This window comes from Mercenaria mercenaria, chromosome 16 (assembly GCF_021730395.1).
Source record: "Mercenaria mercenaria strain notata chromosome 16, MADL_Memer_1, whole genome shotgun sequence".
In the NCBI taxonomy this organism is placed as follows: domain Eukaryota; kingdom Metazoa; phylum Mollusca; class Bivalvia; order Venerida; family Veneridae; genus Mercenaria; species Mercenaria mercenaria.
The window spans coordinates 24,579,090-24,595,848 of NC_069376.1; the positions used below are offsets into that span (position 1 = coordinate 24,579,090).

Genomic DNA, 16,759 nt, shown 5'->3' on the forward strand with positions numbered 1-16,759 from the left:
TTTCAGAACCTTTCGAAGTTGTTTAACGAGGCGTTACTTTTGATGAATCTAGAGCCCGTTCTTCCAAAAACTACTATATCCGTATTTTTTGATTACAGAAGATTTTCTTTTCTAGTCTTATTCCAATGCCGAAAAAATCAAAATCCAAATGGAACAAGACCAAAAACGTGGGATGTGCTTGATAAGAGAGACAACTCTTGAGACCTTAAGTACTTTGTTAACTAAGGGAGACAAATGCTATTATTTATCCAAAATACCCCTGACTTACAATAAAGTTCAAAAAGAATAAAAGATTAAGATCAGGAGAGTATTGTGCATGTCAAAAAACAGCATATTACAGTTTGAAGTATTATTTCAAAACATGAATGTATCACATTAAAGAGTCATATTGTCAGTGCAGTGCAGTGGAGACCTACCTTAATTGGATAAGAGTACTTAGTCTTCATTGACAAGTAGGGTGGTGTAATTTCCCCAAATTGAATTAAATTTCAACATTTTATTGTCTTTTTTGGCATTATACAGTTCTGTTTTAATTAAGAGTTGTACTTGGCGTTTAAATAGCAAAGTGCTAGGAACTATATTTTTCATTTTACATCTATAAATGGTCCATTTTGCAGCTAGAATTATGTTTGTTATAGCTGTACTAAATGTTGTGTTTCCTAATATAATATCTACATTTGACCAATCTGGTACTATTGCAGGACATTTGGCTGTTAACCACTCTTTTGCATTATGCCAGAAAGTTGAAGTTTCATGACAATCAATAAACAAATGTTTTAAAGTTTCTCTAGATGTGTTACAAAAACTACATAAATCATTTCTTATTCCCATTTTCTGTAATATACAATTAGTACCTAGTATTCTATGGTTAATTCTAAACTGTAGCCACTGTAACATAGGGTCTTTTGTAACAGAAAAGGGCAGTTTATATAAAGATTTCCAGTCAAGATTTGCAGCAGGGTTCAGCTCATCACACCATTTCCTCTTTGAGGTTGGAAAAACACTAGGGTTGCATAAAAAGTCATAAATATTTCTACATCCCTTGATTTGAGAATTTATTATTTTAACGGTCAAAGGTTGCATTGGAGTAGGTTCTTTTGTTGCTAGATGAGTAATGTTTAAAGTACCAATAAAGCTTCTCATTGCTTCTATTATACTTCTATATTCTAAAAAGTTTGTATTTATATTGAATAACCTAACGAAATCTTCAAAAGACAGAAAATTACCATTTCTGTCCAGAAAATCATTAACAAAAACAATACCTTTTCTTACATATCTGGGAAAACAAACACATGTGCCTCCCACCTTAAACATGTTATTGTGCCATACTGGCAGACGGCAAAATTCACCCCAAGACTTTGGATATTTTGCATTCAGTTTAAGAAAACCTGTGAAAACATCTTTCCAGAACTTATTTTTTACTATATTCATCTTAATTTGACAAAAGTTGCAACCAAATTTAGTCAAATTGTTAATAAACGGGTATAGTTCTTTGACCATGTTAAAATATTTAGTGTTATAGTTCATGTATCTTCTCAGCCATGTGATTTTTAATGAAGACATAAAAGTTTCAAGATTTATCATTCTCAATCCTCCATATTCGTATGAATTCATAACAATGTTACGTTTTATTTTGTCCGGACCAGAAGACCAAAGGAATTTAAAGAAAATAGTTTGAATTTTTTTGATAGTGCCAAGACTTGGATTAGGCAAGCTCATAATAAGGTGATTTATCTTAGAAAGAGCTAGTGTTTTAATCACTACAACCTTACCTATTGGACTTATTTGTCTCTTTGACCATTGATTAAATAATTTTTTAATTTCCTCAATTTTTTGTAAGTAATTGGCCTCAATTATATTGTTCATATCCAGTGTGAAGTTAACACCAAGTAATTTAAAACATTTTGATTCCCACTGTAAATCGAGATCTGGACAAATTCTTAAGTTACTATTTTTCATGGACCCTATCCAAATTGCTTTTGTTTTTTCTACATTAATTTTTAACCCAGATATCCTAGCAAAATATTCTAAAGTCTGCATAGTATTTGTTAAAGATTTTTCAGTTCCATCTAGCATTATTGAGGTATCATCAGCATATTGTGACAGAAGAAATTCTGTGTTATTTATTTGTATACCTTTAATATTTTGATTTTTTTTTTATTAAAATTGCAAGAATTTCTGCACAGAGAATAAAGATGTAAGGAGAAAGAGGATCGCCTTGACGACAACTGCGTTCTATATTGAACCAATCAGACAGGTGCCCATTGATAATTACACTTGACTTTATATCATTATAAAAAAGCTTAATCCAATTAATAAAGTTTTCACCGAAATTAAAAAATTGAAGCACTCTGTACATGAAAGACCAGGAAATTGAGTCAAATGCTGTTGAAAAATCAATAAGTAACAACATACCAGGTGTCTGATCTTCCTCAGTAAATTGCATTATATCATATACAAGTCTAATATTATCCCCTATGTATCGCCCTGATAAAAACCCAGTCTGATCTTCACTGATAAGTTTACCCAAAACAGTTTTTAGGCGTTGAGCTATGCTGGCTGATGCAATTTTATATGATACATTAAGGAGAGAAATGGGGCGCCAGTTCTTTATAAACTTTTTATCCTTTTCACCCTTGGTATACAGGTTATGACCCCTTGTTTCATAGTAATTGATAATTCTCCATTGTCAAATGACTGATTTATAGACCTTACTAAAAAGTGACCAATATTAATCCAGAAAAATTTAAAAAATGCTGCAGTAAAACCACTTGTACCAGGAGAAGAGTCATTACGCATTTTCTTCAAACTTAATAACATTTCACTATAACTTAAATAGCCTTCTAAGCTTATTTTTTCTTGTTCACTTAACTTTGGTATTTCATTGTTTATAAATATGTTATTAAGGTCAGCATTATCTGTATGTCGACATGAATATAATTGCTTATAATGTTTTACAACTTCATTTAAAATATCGTTTTGCTTAGTTAATAATGTACCAGATGATGAGAAGAGAGAATTCATTATTTTTGATGTATAATTTCTATTTTCTAAATGACAAAAATAGTTTGTTGGTTTTTCGCCTTCCGAAACCCATTTTGCTTTTGATCTTATAAAGACACCTTGCATTTTCTTTGACCTTAAATCCGCTAACTGTGTTTTTTTAATTTCCAATAAATTATAATCTATATTGGGTTGTTTTTCTAAATTACTTATTTCATTTAATAATAGATCTTGTCTTTTTTCTTCTTGCTTTTTTTTGTATGAAGAGTAGGAAATTGTCTTGCCCCTGATCTCCATTAAAAGAGTTTCAAAAAATAAACAGTCATCAATATTTAGTCGAAAAATTTCATTGTTTATACTCTCCAAAGGCTCTAAAGATGCTTGAGTATTATGGGCATACCTAAATTTAACTTCCTGTATAAGTTGTTTAATTTGATTAACATATGCTGTATCTTTGAGTAAAGAATTATTAAATTTCCAGTAAGAGTTACCTTTACAAACCTACCAAAGTTAATTCCTAACAAAAGCATTGAATGATCTGTTCTATAGCCAGGTTCAATTAAGACTTTGTCTACATATGTAAAAAGGTTGCTAGAAACAAGAAAAAAATCAAGTCTGGCCTTTTTAATAGGGTTTCGCTTGAACCAAGTGAATTGTCTTTCTTCCATATTTAACTCTCTCCAACAATCTATTAAACTATGTTCTTCTATAATTTGAAGTAAAATATCCCGGGCTTTTGGATTATTTATATTAACATAATTAAAACAGTCTATATTTGGATCTAAAATTAAATTGTAATCTCCAACCACAACAACTGGATTATCTACTAGAGAAATTTTTTCTTTAATAAATGAGTAAAAATCTGGGTCATCTTTGTTTGGTCCATAAAGACAGATTATACTAAGATCGTTCTGCTCTATTGTGGCATGTAACATAATAAAATTGCCTCTTTGGTCAGTTTCTAAATTTTTAAACTTAAAGTCAAAATTATTATTGATAAGTATGGCTACACCCCTGGACTGGCTATTAAAATTACTGAAAAAGCAATCGTATCCCCACATGGCACGGATATATGCAATTTCTTTATCTGTAAAATGTGTGTCCTGAAGACAATAAATATTAAATTTTTTACCTTTTAAATAATTAAAAACATCTTTTCTCTTTGTGCTGAATACCGTATATAAGATTTATCGATCTTTAATTCCTATGCCAGAAACATTAAAACTTTAATAGCAGGAAGCATATAATGTAACCCTTTTTTGCATGTGACTAATGCAGACTGATCCAAGCTATAAGTACCATGTCGTATTAAGTAGATAGCACATGATTTTGTCGAGATTTTTGTGTTACCTCATAAAAATAAAACCGTATAGCGCCTCCGTAAAGAAAAACCTTTCACAAGAAGTAAATTTCAAATTCAAAATTTGGCATTAAAAGTTTGCTTGATTGAAAAATACCAAAATATGCTTAAAAATATTCAGTTTCAACAAAGTTCCCCGTTCTTTGCGGAAATTCATTTTTCAACATTTATGGAAAACGCAGGGTTTTTTGTTTGTTTGTTTGTTTGTTTTGTTTTGTTTTTGAATATTAAAACGAGTTTCTTTACTTTTAACTTGAGGATAAAAATTAATCATGTGACGAATATATTCGATCAAATTACAGCCTCAACTTGGCACAAGTGATATTCATTGGACTGTGATATAAATGTAAAACAAAATATAAGTCAAATTCTAACATGACTCGATTTGATTTCCAGTTAAACAAAGAAGGAATTCAAGCTCTGTATATTCTGCGATAAACAACGGTTGACGCGTGCGGACCGGTAAGAGAGCATTATGACGTCAATTATGACGTCAAATTGCCGCATGACGTCCGATACATTACTCCTCGGGTAAATGAAGTCCAGCATAATATTTATTAAAATATGTCAATGAGCATGTCAGAATGAAAACAATCAAGGCCTTCTTGTGATTTATCGTCTGATTTACCACGGTTCAGAGTTCAGACGCGTAGGAATTGAACCACGAGGGCGTTATTTGTTAAGTAACATACTTTTGTTTCCTTATCATATTTACGTAAATTTTCTAGCGGCTGGATGGATGACGATAATTCGTCAGAGGATTATTTTCCAATTCGTAAGCATATTATACATTATCAAAATGTCAGCTTCCATGTCAGCAAGACGCAAAATTAGTTTTCTGACTATTTTAGCTCATGATATTGCAAATTGAAACGCTTCATTCATTTCAAATATCGTAAAATATATAGGGGTAAGCATTGCAATTTTATTTTTCCATTGTCGATGTATTGTTAATGAATAATGTTAATAAGTTGCCAATGACATCTGCATACTCCACCCACTTCAGTATGTAAACATTTGAAGTTTTTCGTGATTTTGCAGCCAGGTTCATTTCAAGTCAATGTAAATTTATTTTCAAAGCAGGACCATTACTTGTATGAAATGTCAAAGCACGTTTTGTCCCATGTGGTGTGGGAATTATGATAAATGTTAAAGCTATAGGGTTTCGCAGTGCGGATGCAACACCTTATGTACCAGTCACTTTATGTACCAGACACTTTATGTACCACTTTGACACTTAGTGTACCACCTATATATTATATAATATTATATAATATAGTAATTGTATCTCATTGTGTAGCACTGTCAATATGTGATAATCAGTGATAATTACCTATGAAAACAACTTTGATTTAATCAGCTTAAGTCCATAGAATGTTGTTAACATTTCTATGTGCATACTGGTACTGATGATAAACCCGGACAGATGATAAAGTCGACCACCTTGGAAATATTCGATTTCAATCGGTTATTTATAAAATTGAACACACCATCTAATAGTTTCCACTTACAATACCAACTGGTGTAAATAAAACAAAATTGGTAAATATTCTGCATAAATAAATGACTTACATTTATCTGTGTAAAAAATATTTATCCAAAATTACTGGGGAGGAGGGTGTTTTTTTGCCCATGCTCACTGTTGCCACATGAAGGCCTGACATTGGGTCACTTTTCATTACTTGATCAGGAATGACTGTCACAGCTGTTTGGGGAAAGTTTCAATATAATACTACCATGAAAATTTTGTAAATGACAAAGTGGTCGAATTTATCATCAGTCAACCTGCATAAGTCCCCATTTTACTAACCCATTTCAGAGCCTTACTTCGTGTGAGTTTGCTAACTAAATATAAATTTGAAATATGTAAAGTTTTCAGCAGATGTTAAGCTTTATTTTGATACGGACCATTGATTACAAATTGCAGAAATAAAAAAGTCGCAGGTAAAAAACCTCATTTTCTGTTCGGGTTTTTCATCAGTACCAGTATAATTTTACCTTAATATGAAAGTAGGTGCTACCTTAAAGGCAGAGCTCCCATGAAAAATCACCAGTGCCCGTTAAAAATTAATTATTATCTGGAATTATGGATTCGTTTAGGAAGTTTATGTTCTTTAGATCTATTAAAATTATTAATGATAATTCATGATTTCTGAATGCATGTTTTAGACTGCATCAAGATTAATTCTCGACATGTGAAAACTCTACAAATATTCTGTATATAATCAAAAGAGAGTTTGGTATAGATTAACATCTGCACCAAGATAAAGAAAAAAAAAAACGTATTTGAATAATTTCTGTTATTCTTATTAAAACGCACTGCATCAACAATTTTACATAACTTATTATCATACTGGAAACCAGTCACAAAATGATAACTGCTTCAAATTGAAAAGCTTGAAGTTTGAAAATTTCAAACCTAACAGAATCTCATTAGGCCAATAGCCAAAGGAATTCTGTGTCTTTGCGTGTGAATGTTGGGCAATGAGGACTTAATGTAAAAAGTTAATGTTCCAATTCCAAATTTAAATACAATAGACTTTAGTTATACAATATTTTCAAAACTCATAATAATACAAAAAAAAATGAAATAAAAAATAAAAATTAAAAAAAAAATCTGGTCCAGGAGAGGTTCGAACTCACAACCTCTGGATTACAACGCGAACTCGCTAACCACTACACCATTGTGGAGTTATGACATCACGAGACAAACATAAGTATATATAATAAAGTTCAGTAATGGCAGCGTGACAAAAGTCGTTTCAAACAAAAAATATTGTGTTTTATTTCTTTTTTTCTTCGTAGAAAATGTATTTAGCATTAATTTCTTATTATCAAACGCTCATTTGCATTTTTATTCAATATTCAAAGCAGTAAGCGAGACGCTTTTGTCAACCATAAACAGTAAGCGTCTACTGACTTCTTTACTGATTAATTACTATGTGCATAGTGTACTTGAAAAAATCCGAACAACACCGATTCCAAAAAGTACCACGAATTTTCAACTTGATAGTATACACAGTTAGATCTCTCTATTCATTTTATTTTTCATACGTTTAACCGTAATGCGACGCTGTCGGCACCGCTTCGCGGCGCCGGTAGCTCTGCTATTAATTATGACAATTAACATTTAAATTTAGTAAAAAAAACATTTCAAGTAACATAAAATATAACATTTTCATCAAATCAAAACAAAAATGACCATCCACTATATATCATATATGTGGTACATAAGGTGTCCAAAGTGGTACATAAAGTGCTGGTACATAAAGTGTCTGGTACATAAAGTGACACATTCTCGCAGTGCTAACTAAGCCGCAAAATAGAACAGTTTCATTTAATTGTTCTTAATTATTGTGTTAACATGATATTCACTTTTAGCCTAGATTTAGGCATACAGATTTGCTAAGCTGGATCAAGTCTGGATTTAAACCAACTTTGACATGATGACAGCACCTAGCAACAACAAATATGACAACTCAACCCATTTACACTTTGTTAATCCACAACCCAAATTGAGGTTTTGTGAATAAACACTTGACAGTGGTTCAAACATTGATTCATACACAGATTTCAAATGCAGAGAGTCTTACTGAACAAATAAATGAATAATGCTGTTGTGAACGTGAATATGAATTAATTCCATTCATAAACAGAGGGCTAAAATACATGCACTGGTGTCAGATTATATCAAATCTTACACACTTCACAGTAAACTACTCAAAAGTCATAAAGTAATATGATGCTCTGTATGAATTTATACAAATTTTTAAAAATAGTAAATGTTGTTGTCATACCTGCATGTACATATGCTATTGAATGCCATCCACATATGATGATGTCAGTTTGTATGCCCCTCACACATTTATGTGGGGGCCTATAGCATTGCTGCTGTCCGTAGGTCTGTATGTCCAGGAATTCTGTTTTTCCAACTCCTTCCACACTATTAGACTGATTTGCTTCAAACTTTCACAGATGGACAAGCTAGATGTGCAGATGACCATAAAGGAAGGAATTTTTTCTGTGAAATTTTTACCGCAGTTATGGCCCTTTGATAGTTTTGCTATATAGAATATAGAGAAAAATCTTGTGTGTCCAACTCCTCCCACACTATTAGCCTGATTTGTTTCAGACTTTCGCAGATGACTGTTTTCTGGCATTCACTGCCTTCTTGCATTTACTGCTTTCAGGCATTCACCATCTTCTGGTGTTCAGTGCCTTCTTTCTTTTACACTTGTCTATTTATTAATTAGCAAACATTTTCTGTATATATTGCTTGGTAGCAATCAAAACTGAGTAATCTTGTAGAAATGACAGTAAAAGTGCTTTGATTAATATATTGGGTAGATGATGTAGAATGGCTCTGTTCACTGCTTTTGAAATTAAAAACTTATAAAAAGTGCCTGAAAATCATACTATAGTATTTATACGAGCTTTTTTTATGCCACGATTCCCCGTTATCCCGCGCCTATGGCACGCCAATTGTCCAATTATTACGTGGACCCTAGTTCACGGTCGAAAAACTAGGATTAACGATCGATAAACCAGGTTTTTCGAATTTCTTCTCTTCTTCTTGTCGTTCGCATCTACACTTTCAGACCAGTAGCCTCGATGAAACTTGTGGTCTGCCTAAGATCCTCAATGCCTCCATACAGTTTCTGGTGGATACAGGTATCTATTGGCAAAGTCGTAGCTCGCTCCTGGTCGTGCCTTTTACATCTCTGAAGTATATGCTCCGCAGTCTGATCTTCTTCACCACATGGACAAGTTGGCGATGATGTCAGTCTGTATTTCTTGTACATGTGAGCATTGAGCTTGTTGTGCCCTGAGTGGAGCCTGACCATCATCACTTGTTCAGACCGATGAAGGAGATGAAAAGCATCTTCCTCCATCCTTGGTCTCGTTAGTGCCTTGATGATGGTGACTTTCTCCTTGTAACTCACAGGTATTGTTGGTTGTTCTGACTGAGCTCCTAGCTTAGCAAGTTTGTCTGCCTCTTCATTGCTTGCAAGTCCACAATGGGAACGTAAAACCAGGTTTTTCAAATACTAACCTATATTTTCGACCGAAAACATAGGATAACGCCGTGAACCATAGTTCACACTCGTAAATGTAGGTTAACGATTGTAAACCCAAGTTCACGGTCGTAAACGTAGGTTCACGTTCGTAAACTATGGTTTACGAGTGTGAACTGGGGTTTACGAGCGTAAACATAGGATAACGATCGTAAACATAGGATAAGACCGAAATTCGTAGGTCAATCGAGAAACCTAGTTTATCAAACGTAAACCATGGTTTACGGTCGATGTATTAGGATTATAAAATCAACTATGAATTTCGGGCGTGAACCATAGTTTACGGACGTGAACCTATGTTTACGACCGTGAACCATAGTTTACGGACGTGAACCTATGTTTACGAATGTGAACCTGTTTACGAACGTGAACCTAGGTTTACGTTCGATAAACTAGGTTTTTCAAACAAAACTATGAGATTTTCGGTCGTAAACATAGACTATGGTTCACTCTCGTGAACCCAGATTCATGCCCGTAAACACAGGTTCTTGCTCAATCGAAAAACTCTAGTTTATAGAACGTAAACATGGGTTCAAGAGCGTAAACTAAGGTTTACGCCCGTAATCCTATGTTTTCGCTCGAAAATATAGGTTAGTATTCCATAATCAAAGTTTTTCAACCAAGAACGTAATTATTGGATAATTGGCTTGCCGTGAACCATAGTTTACGAATATGAACCTATATTTACGAGCGAAAACCTATGTTTACGACCGTGAACTTGGGTTTACGAGCATGAACCATAGTTTACGAACGTGAACCCAGGTTTACGTTCTATAAACTAGGTTTTTCGCTTGAACTGTGAATTTTGGTCGTTATCCTATGTTCACGAGCGTGAACCTATATTTACGGTCGTAAACCCATGTTCACGGTCATAAACCCAAGTTTCACGCACGTGAACCCAGGTTTACGCTGGTAAATATAGGTTCACGCTCGTAAACTTAGGAAAACAACCGAAATTCATAGTTCAATCGAGAAACCTAGTTCATCGAACGTAAACCTGGGTTGACGAACGTACACTGTAGTTTACGCCTGGTATCTTATTTTTTCGCTCGAAAATATATGTTAGACTTTGAAAAACCTAGTTTTACGTTCGAAAAACCTAGTTTATTGATCATTAATCCTAGTTTTTCGACCGTTAACCAGGGTTCACGTAATTATCGGACAATTGGTTGCCATACGCGCCGAATGCGGAGGGATACAGTTTTGGCGTTGTCCGTCTGTCCATCCATCGGGAGCCATATCTAGGAAGTGGTTTGGAATATTTAAATGAAACTTCATATACTTGTATACCACGATAGGGATATGCAGCCTGTCAAGTTTCAGTCAGATTGCCAAAGTAACACCAGTGTTATGGCCCTTAGAAGTTTATAGTGTTAACTAATAGGGTATTATAAATATTGCAATTTCTGCTTCATAGCATGTGACAAATTTGTCCTAGAACTATGAAACTTTAATTGAATTTAGTTCACTATAATAATGTGGTAGTGCACACTCAATTTCATCAGGATCTCTTCGGTAACTTAAGAGTTATTGCCCTTTAATTGTTTAAAATCCACATATTTGTACATAACAAAACTAACCAATTGGTAGAATGTCATTAAATTTCTTTCATTTTTTTCCATGAACATTTATTATCAACATGTGAAGTTGTGTACCTCCACCCAGTCACCCCCACCACCCTGGTCACTCCCCCTCCCCACCCACCCCACATTTTTTTTTTTTTTTTTTTTTTTTTTTTTAAATCTTAAATCTTCCATGAATATTTATCAACATGCAACAAAGCTGTATGCTCCTCCACCCAGTCCACCCACCAGCCCAATCATGTACCCACCCCCCCCCCCACCCAAGAATTTTTTTTTTTCTTTTTTTTTTATCAATATTTATTATCAACATGTGAAGTTTTATACCCGCACATGGTCACCTCACCCCACCCCACCCCACCCTCCCTTTCTTCATTGTGCTCACTTAAGGACTTTTGTTCTTTTAAGTTCAAATATAATGAAATTATTTGCTTCTTAGTCATGTTAGTAACATCGTAAACTTTTTACCAGATATATTTATTTGCTATTTCTCAACACAAACCCATTTGGCAAGGGATACCAGTTCATCGAATTTGCTTGTTTTTTATTCTTTTTTAAAAACAGCTTTATTTAGAGTATTTTATTGTTTTGCAGGTAGTTAACCAGGTGGTTTCAAAATACAATTTGCAGTTTATTAAAATGGATGACATAACAAAATATTTCCCAAGAAAATGACACAGGGAGAAAAGAAACACCTTGGGATGCCCTCTCAGCATGTCCTGAGAAATTTCAGAAAGGATTCGTCAGAGGGTCTCACTCGGCAATGGCAAAGACCAGAGTTTGTTTGTGGTTGGGGTGCAGCATTTGTAAATATAAGTGTAACGTTCCCAATAAACAAAGTCATGTTTCGGCAGCAGTTGTATGGAGTGCGAGTATGGAAGGCAATTCAGCAGCTTCAGAAAGAGGGACTCACCCATATATACAGGGGCTTAATGCCTCCCCTATTGCAAAAGACAACTTCTATGTCAATCATGTTTGGATTGTACTATGAGTTTCAACGCCACCTTAACTCTACGTTTCCATCTGTGTGGTCACCAGTTAATAAATCTGTAGCAGCTATGCTTGCGGGTACTGTTGAATCTGTCCTCACTCCATTTGAAAGGGTTCAAGTCTTATTGCAGGACCGGACTTACCACAGGCATTATGGTAACACACTACATGCCTTCAGTGAAATCAGGCAAACACATGGGATAAAGGAGTTTTATCGTGGACAGACTGCTATCTTATTGCGTAACGGTCCAAGCAATGTTCTGTTCTTTCTTGGTAGAGATTATTTACACATGGTTTACCCAGCAGATGAAACAGCAGGCCAGAAAGTTCTCCTGGACTTTGTCAGCGGGGCTTGTCTCGGTGCCTTTTTGAGTAGCCTTTTCTACCCATTGAACGTAGTGAAAGTTCGGATGCAATCCAAAGTGGGTGGGGAATTTGTTAAAGTATTGCCAACATTCAAAAAAATTCTAATGGAGAGAAATTACAGCATAAAGAAATTATACAGGGGTTTACATATAAATTATACAAGGGCATTTATATCTTGGGGAATTGTGAATGCTACCTATGAGTTCCTTATGAAACACTTTAAAAACTCTGATGAAATGGATGAATCTTGACCAGGACCATGTCTAAGCTGTTAAAATTATGAACAGAAGTTTGTTGTAAGACTACAGGTTTTCAGGACAAAGGCTGAAAATATTTCCAGTTGCCAAAATTTTGACATAGGGTAAAATTCCAGCTTGCTGAAAATTCAAGATTCCATTTTTCAAATACTGTAGAAATCAATAATGGTTGTGTCAGTATTAACCAGTACATGTAATAGTAATTTAAGTTTTTATGCCCCCGGCATCTACTGATGCGGGAGGCATATAGTGATTGTCCTGTCCTGTCCGTCCGTTCGTTCACGAGGTTAACCAAATGGGACGTTTCCTCTAGCATCAATACCCCTTACTAGAATGACTTGATACTAATGCAGATGTAACCTGTGACCATTCTTCATCTTCAGACATCACCTGACCTCAGTTTGACCTTGAACTTGACCTCGTTTTGGAATTAGATTGCTTTGTATTGACAAGGATGCCACCGGGGGCATCAAGCGTTTATGGAACGCAGCTCCTTGTTATATTCCAGTTTTGAAAAACAGGACATATAATATGATGATGTGTACGTCTCTTGGTCTGTCATATTCAGTGTCCAAAGCATAACTCAAAAGCCATTAATTGACTTTAAACTTCATTTAGTAAGTGGTGTTGAGATGATATGCAGAGCATGTTAATCGGGTCTGTAGGTCAAAAGTTAAGGCCATAAATTGAGCATAAAGGTCAAATCTGTCCGTCATACATGTATTTCTTATCAGAAGAATAACTTAAAAAGCTATTGATTTTAAACTTGGAATATATGCAGTTGGTGGTCAGACAATTTTGAGGGGTGAATGCGGAAGAAGTCTTAAGTGCTTATTTATCTATATACACTTAGAGTTAGATGTCTTTCCCATTCGCCCTCGATTTTCAGAGTACAACAACCAATATTACTTTGCTGTCTTACACAAACCCTTTCCCTTTCCGTGATGCTGTACCTCCATTGACATAAAACTTTTGGTGTATATTGCCCCGCTTTGCAGAACTCTTGTTTAAAAGTGTTAAACAGAGAGATGTAACCTTTTCTTGCACAAAAAAATAACCATATATACTGTATACTCAAGAGAATATAAAAATCCTTACAAAGCTTCTACAATCAATGTTAACAGCCTTTTAAGACACTCTGTGGTTTCCATGTTATTTCAGGATATATGATATCAGGCCTTTTTTCATCAATTTGGAAATGCTACCAACACAAGTGGAATTGGGAAGATGCTCTCGGAAATTGTCTTAATGGGGAAAATTAAATATTAAACTTGCAAGTTACTAAAATCTGTGTAAAGATATTTTTGTGTAAAATATTAATGGATTGCATTTTGGTGATTGTTCAACAGTACAACTGTTGTTTTAGTAACAATTAAGCAAAACTATTTTGAAACGGCAAAAATCTTAAAAGGTAATACTCTGACATTTGGGAATTTTAAATTCAGAATTGGGGAAAAAAACATGTTATTTCACTTTGGGATTACCTCCTTTTACCGGAAATAGATTAATAGGGGAAAAAAGCCCTGGATATTAAAGGTGATTTTCAATGGCTGACAAAAGATAACGGCTTTTAAGTTAGAAAAATGTGCAGTTTAAAACTGTGAAATGTTTCTTTTTCATTGGTATAAGCTTTGTTCTTCTCCCGAATAGACCAGTTCATCTAGACATGACTTCGTGGATAACAAACTTTATGGATAATATGCATTGGATCCTGACATATAATTGATTATGCTCCATGGGATTAAATTTCATGCATTGATGTTTATAAGTACGGAATCCACAAAAAAATAGTCCCCAGCTAACATCATTGATTAATCACAGTTTTCTAGGTTTCAGTGTATCAAATTCATTATCATATAGGTTATCAGTATTTTAGGTTTCAGAGTATCAGATTATTATAAAAAAACACACACACAAGTGTCTATATGTCAGTCTTAAGCATTTTTGATTGTAATATTTCAAATATGTTTGATATAAAAACTATACAATATGTTTTTAAATCAATTTAGTTTTCTATAAATGGTCAGTTGATGTGAAAATGAGATCTAAATACTACCTCATGGACAGGGTATAGATAATTAATATCATCCCCAAATACTATGTAATCATTATAAGCCCAAGAGCTAGTATACAAGTTATCATCTGTTTTTAGAACTGCTTAAACATTGTATAATGTTATGATAGTGACTGTAATACAAACAGGTGTCTCTCATTTTTATCATAGAGTACTAGTACACTCATTTCTTGTGTGCTTACATGTTGTATTTTCTTTTTCTTAATAGGCATGGTCAAATATTAGACCAAACCTATAAATGGGTGTGACACTTACAGCAGTAATGATACTGATTTGTTGTATTATTCAAGACACACCTCTTTGTGAGAATTTTCTTGGTGACAAGAACATTGCTGACCTGAAATATTCCCATCAAATCGTAGACATTGTGAATAAAAAGAAAAATGAATGACATCAGTTCACAGGATTTTTCGCTTTCACTTAATCGGCTTTTTGGAAGACACTAAAAAAAAAAATACCAAAAAAAAACATATTCACTTTTTCTCAGAAAACTTTCCAATATACATTTGTTGTCTGAAGAACCCATTGTGCAGATACAGGTACCATTTATAAATTGTTAAAACACATACCCTGTATGGTTACTGCAACCTGTAATTTTAGAAACTTCTTGTATTTGCTTTCTGTAGGTGTTTCTGGCATCTAATTCTATCCTCACTGCTTGTCTGCTGTCCTTAAGGCATGATTTCTGAATCTCTGGTAGAATATCTGGGATGTCACCTATAAGTTTACTAATGTCTGCTAGACTGTCTGATATCTCTTAAAATATTGTAACTTCTTCTTACTGTAAATGCAGGCGAATTAAACAGCCTTTGCAAACAGCTTGGAACCAGATCAGACGCCGATTAAATCGGCGTCTGATCAGGTTCCAAGCTGTTTGCTACTCTGACAATATTTCTTCCAATTTTGGAGCAAATTGAATGAACTTTACAATTTTAGCAGACGACATTTCCAGCAGACGACAATTTATCTAGCATGCTAAAGGTTAAACACAGAATCGGATGTCTGGTGTTAACTTCCTACATCGCCATTTCATCATAGGCACAGTGTTCAACATGATCTAGTGATATCACTTATTTGAAATTTGTCAGCATGACATAAGAATAATCTATGGTTATGTATACATGTTCTTTCAGAAGAAATGTTGACAATAAGCACTGTGCCATTTTAAAGATGGAGCACAAACTCTGTACCTTTATGCCATATGGGTCTTGTTGCTCAGATATGACGGGCCTCAATAAAAATTCAAAAACATTTTTTTTGTTAAGATATTTCTATATAATACACATACCTAGTAATTTGAAAATTATCAAAAAAGAAAACAAGTATCTTCAGGACATCAGTAAAAACAATTTTTTCACAGTGTCTATGATTTATTGGGACAGCCCTTGTGTACTGAGCATTTTTAAGGACATGTGTTATTTATAATCAGGTAAAACAAATAAAGTAATACTTCAGTTGTGTTGATGCTCCTGAAATTTACATTTTATATAATGAAATGAGTGTTTGAAGTAAATTAAACCTGTATTTCCAGGGTTACTATATAAATACTGACTTTTGTAATATGGACATGTGATATTTTGATTTTATTAATCCCGTGCAGAAGCCTGGGAAGTTGTCTGCCTGGGAAGTTTTCTCCCTTGGAAGTGTCTCCCTAGGAAGCTGTCAGTTATACATGCTTTGATTTAGGGATATTTTTCCAAAGAAAAAATGTAATTTTTTATTCTCAGACTACCCTGTCTGAAGAAATTAAAGAAACAGTATCCAAAAAGACAGATGGAATGTACAGTGGAAAAAACCCAGTGAAGTTGGATTCATGGTGATTTAAGTGAAAAAGTGCTCAGTTTTTGTTGAAAGATGGAGTTTTGTTGATTTTTGTTGTGTTGTTTTTCATGATGTATTCTCTCAATATTTATTTGAATAATAAATTTAATTAACAAATAATCAAGGCCTTCGAGTGGTTTATCGTCTGATTTACCACGGTTCACGATAAATCACAAGAAGGCCTTGATTATTTTCATTCTGACATGGTCATTGATATATTTTAATAAATATTA

General features: G+C 34.0%; 1 protein-coding gene across 1 annotated transcript; it reads left to right on the forward strand.

Annotated features, from left to right (window-relative positions):
* Positions 1 to 5,158: 5,158 nt before the first annotated feature.
* On the forward strand, positions 5,159 to 15,489 carry LOC123540754 (mitochondrial nicotinamide adenine dinucleotide transporter SLC25A51-like). The gene is made up of 2 exons (XM_053526404.1): positions 5,159 to 5,273; positions 11,613 to 15,489. The coding sequence occupies exon 2, from the start codon at positions 11,690 to 11,692 to the stop codon at positions 12,623 to 12,625; it is 936 nt and encodes a 311-aa protein (XP_053382379.1). The 5' UTR covers positions 5,159 to 5,273; positions 11,613 to 11,689; the 3' UTR covers positions 12,626 to 15,489.
* Positions 15,490 to 16,759: the final 1,270 nt, after the last annotated feature.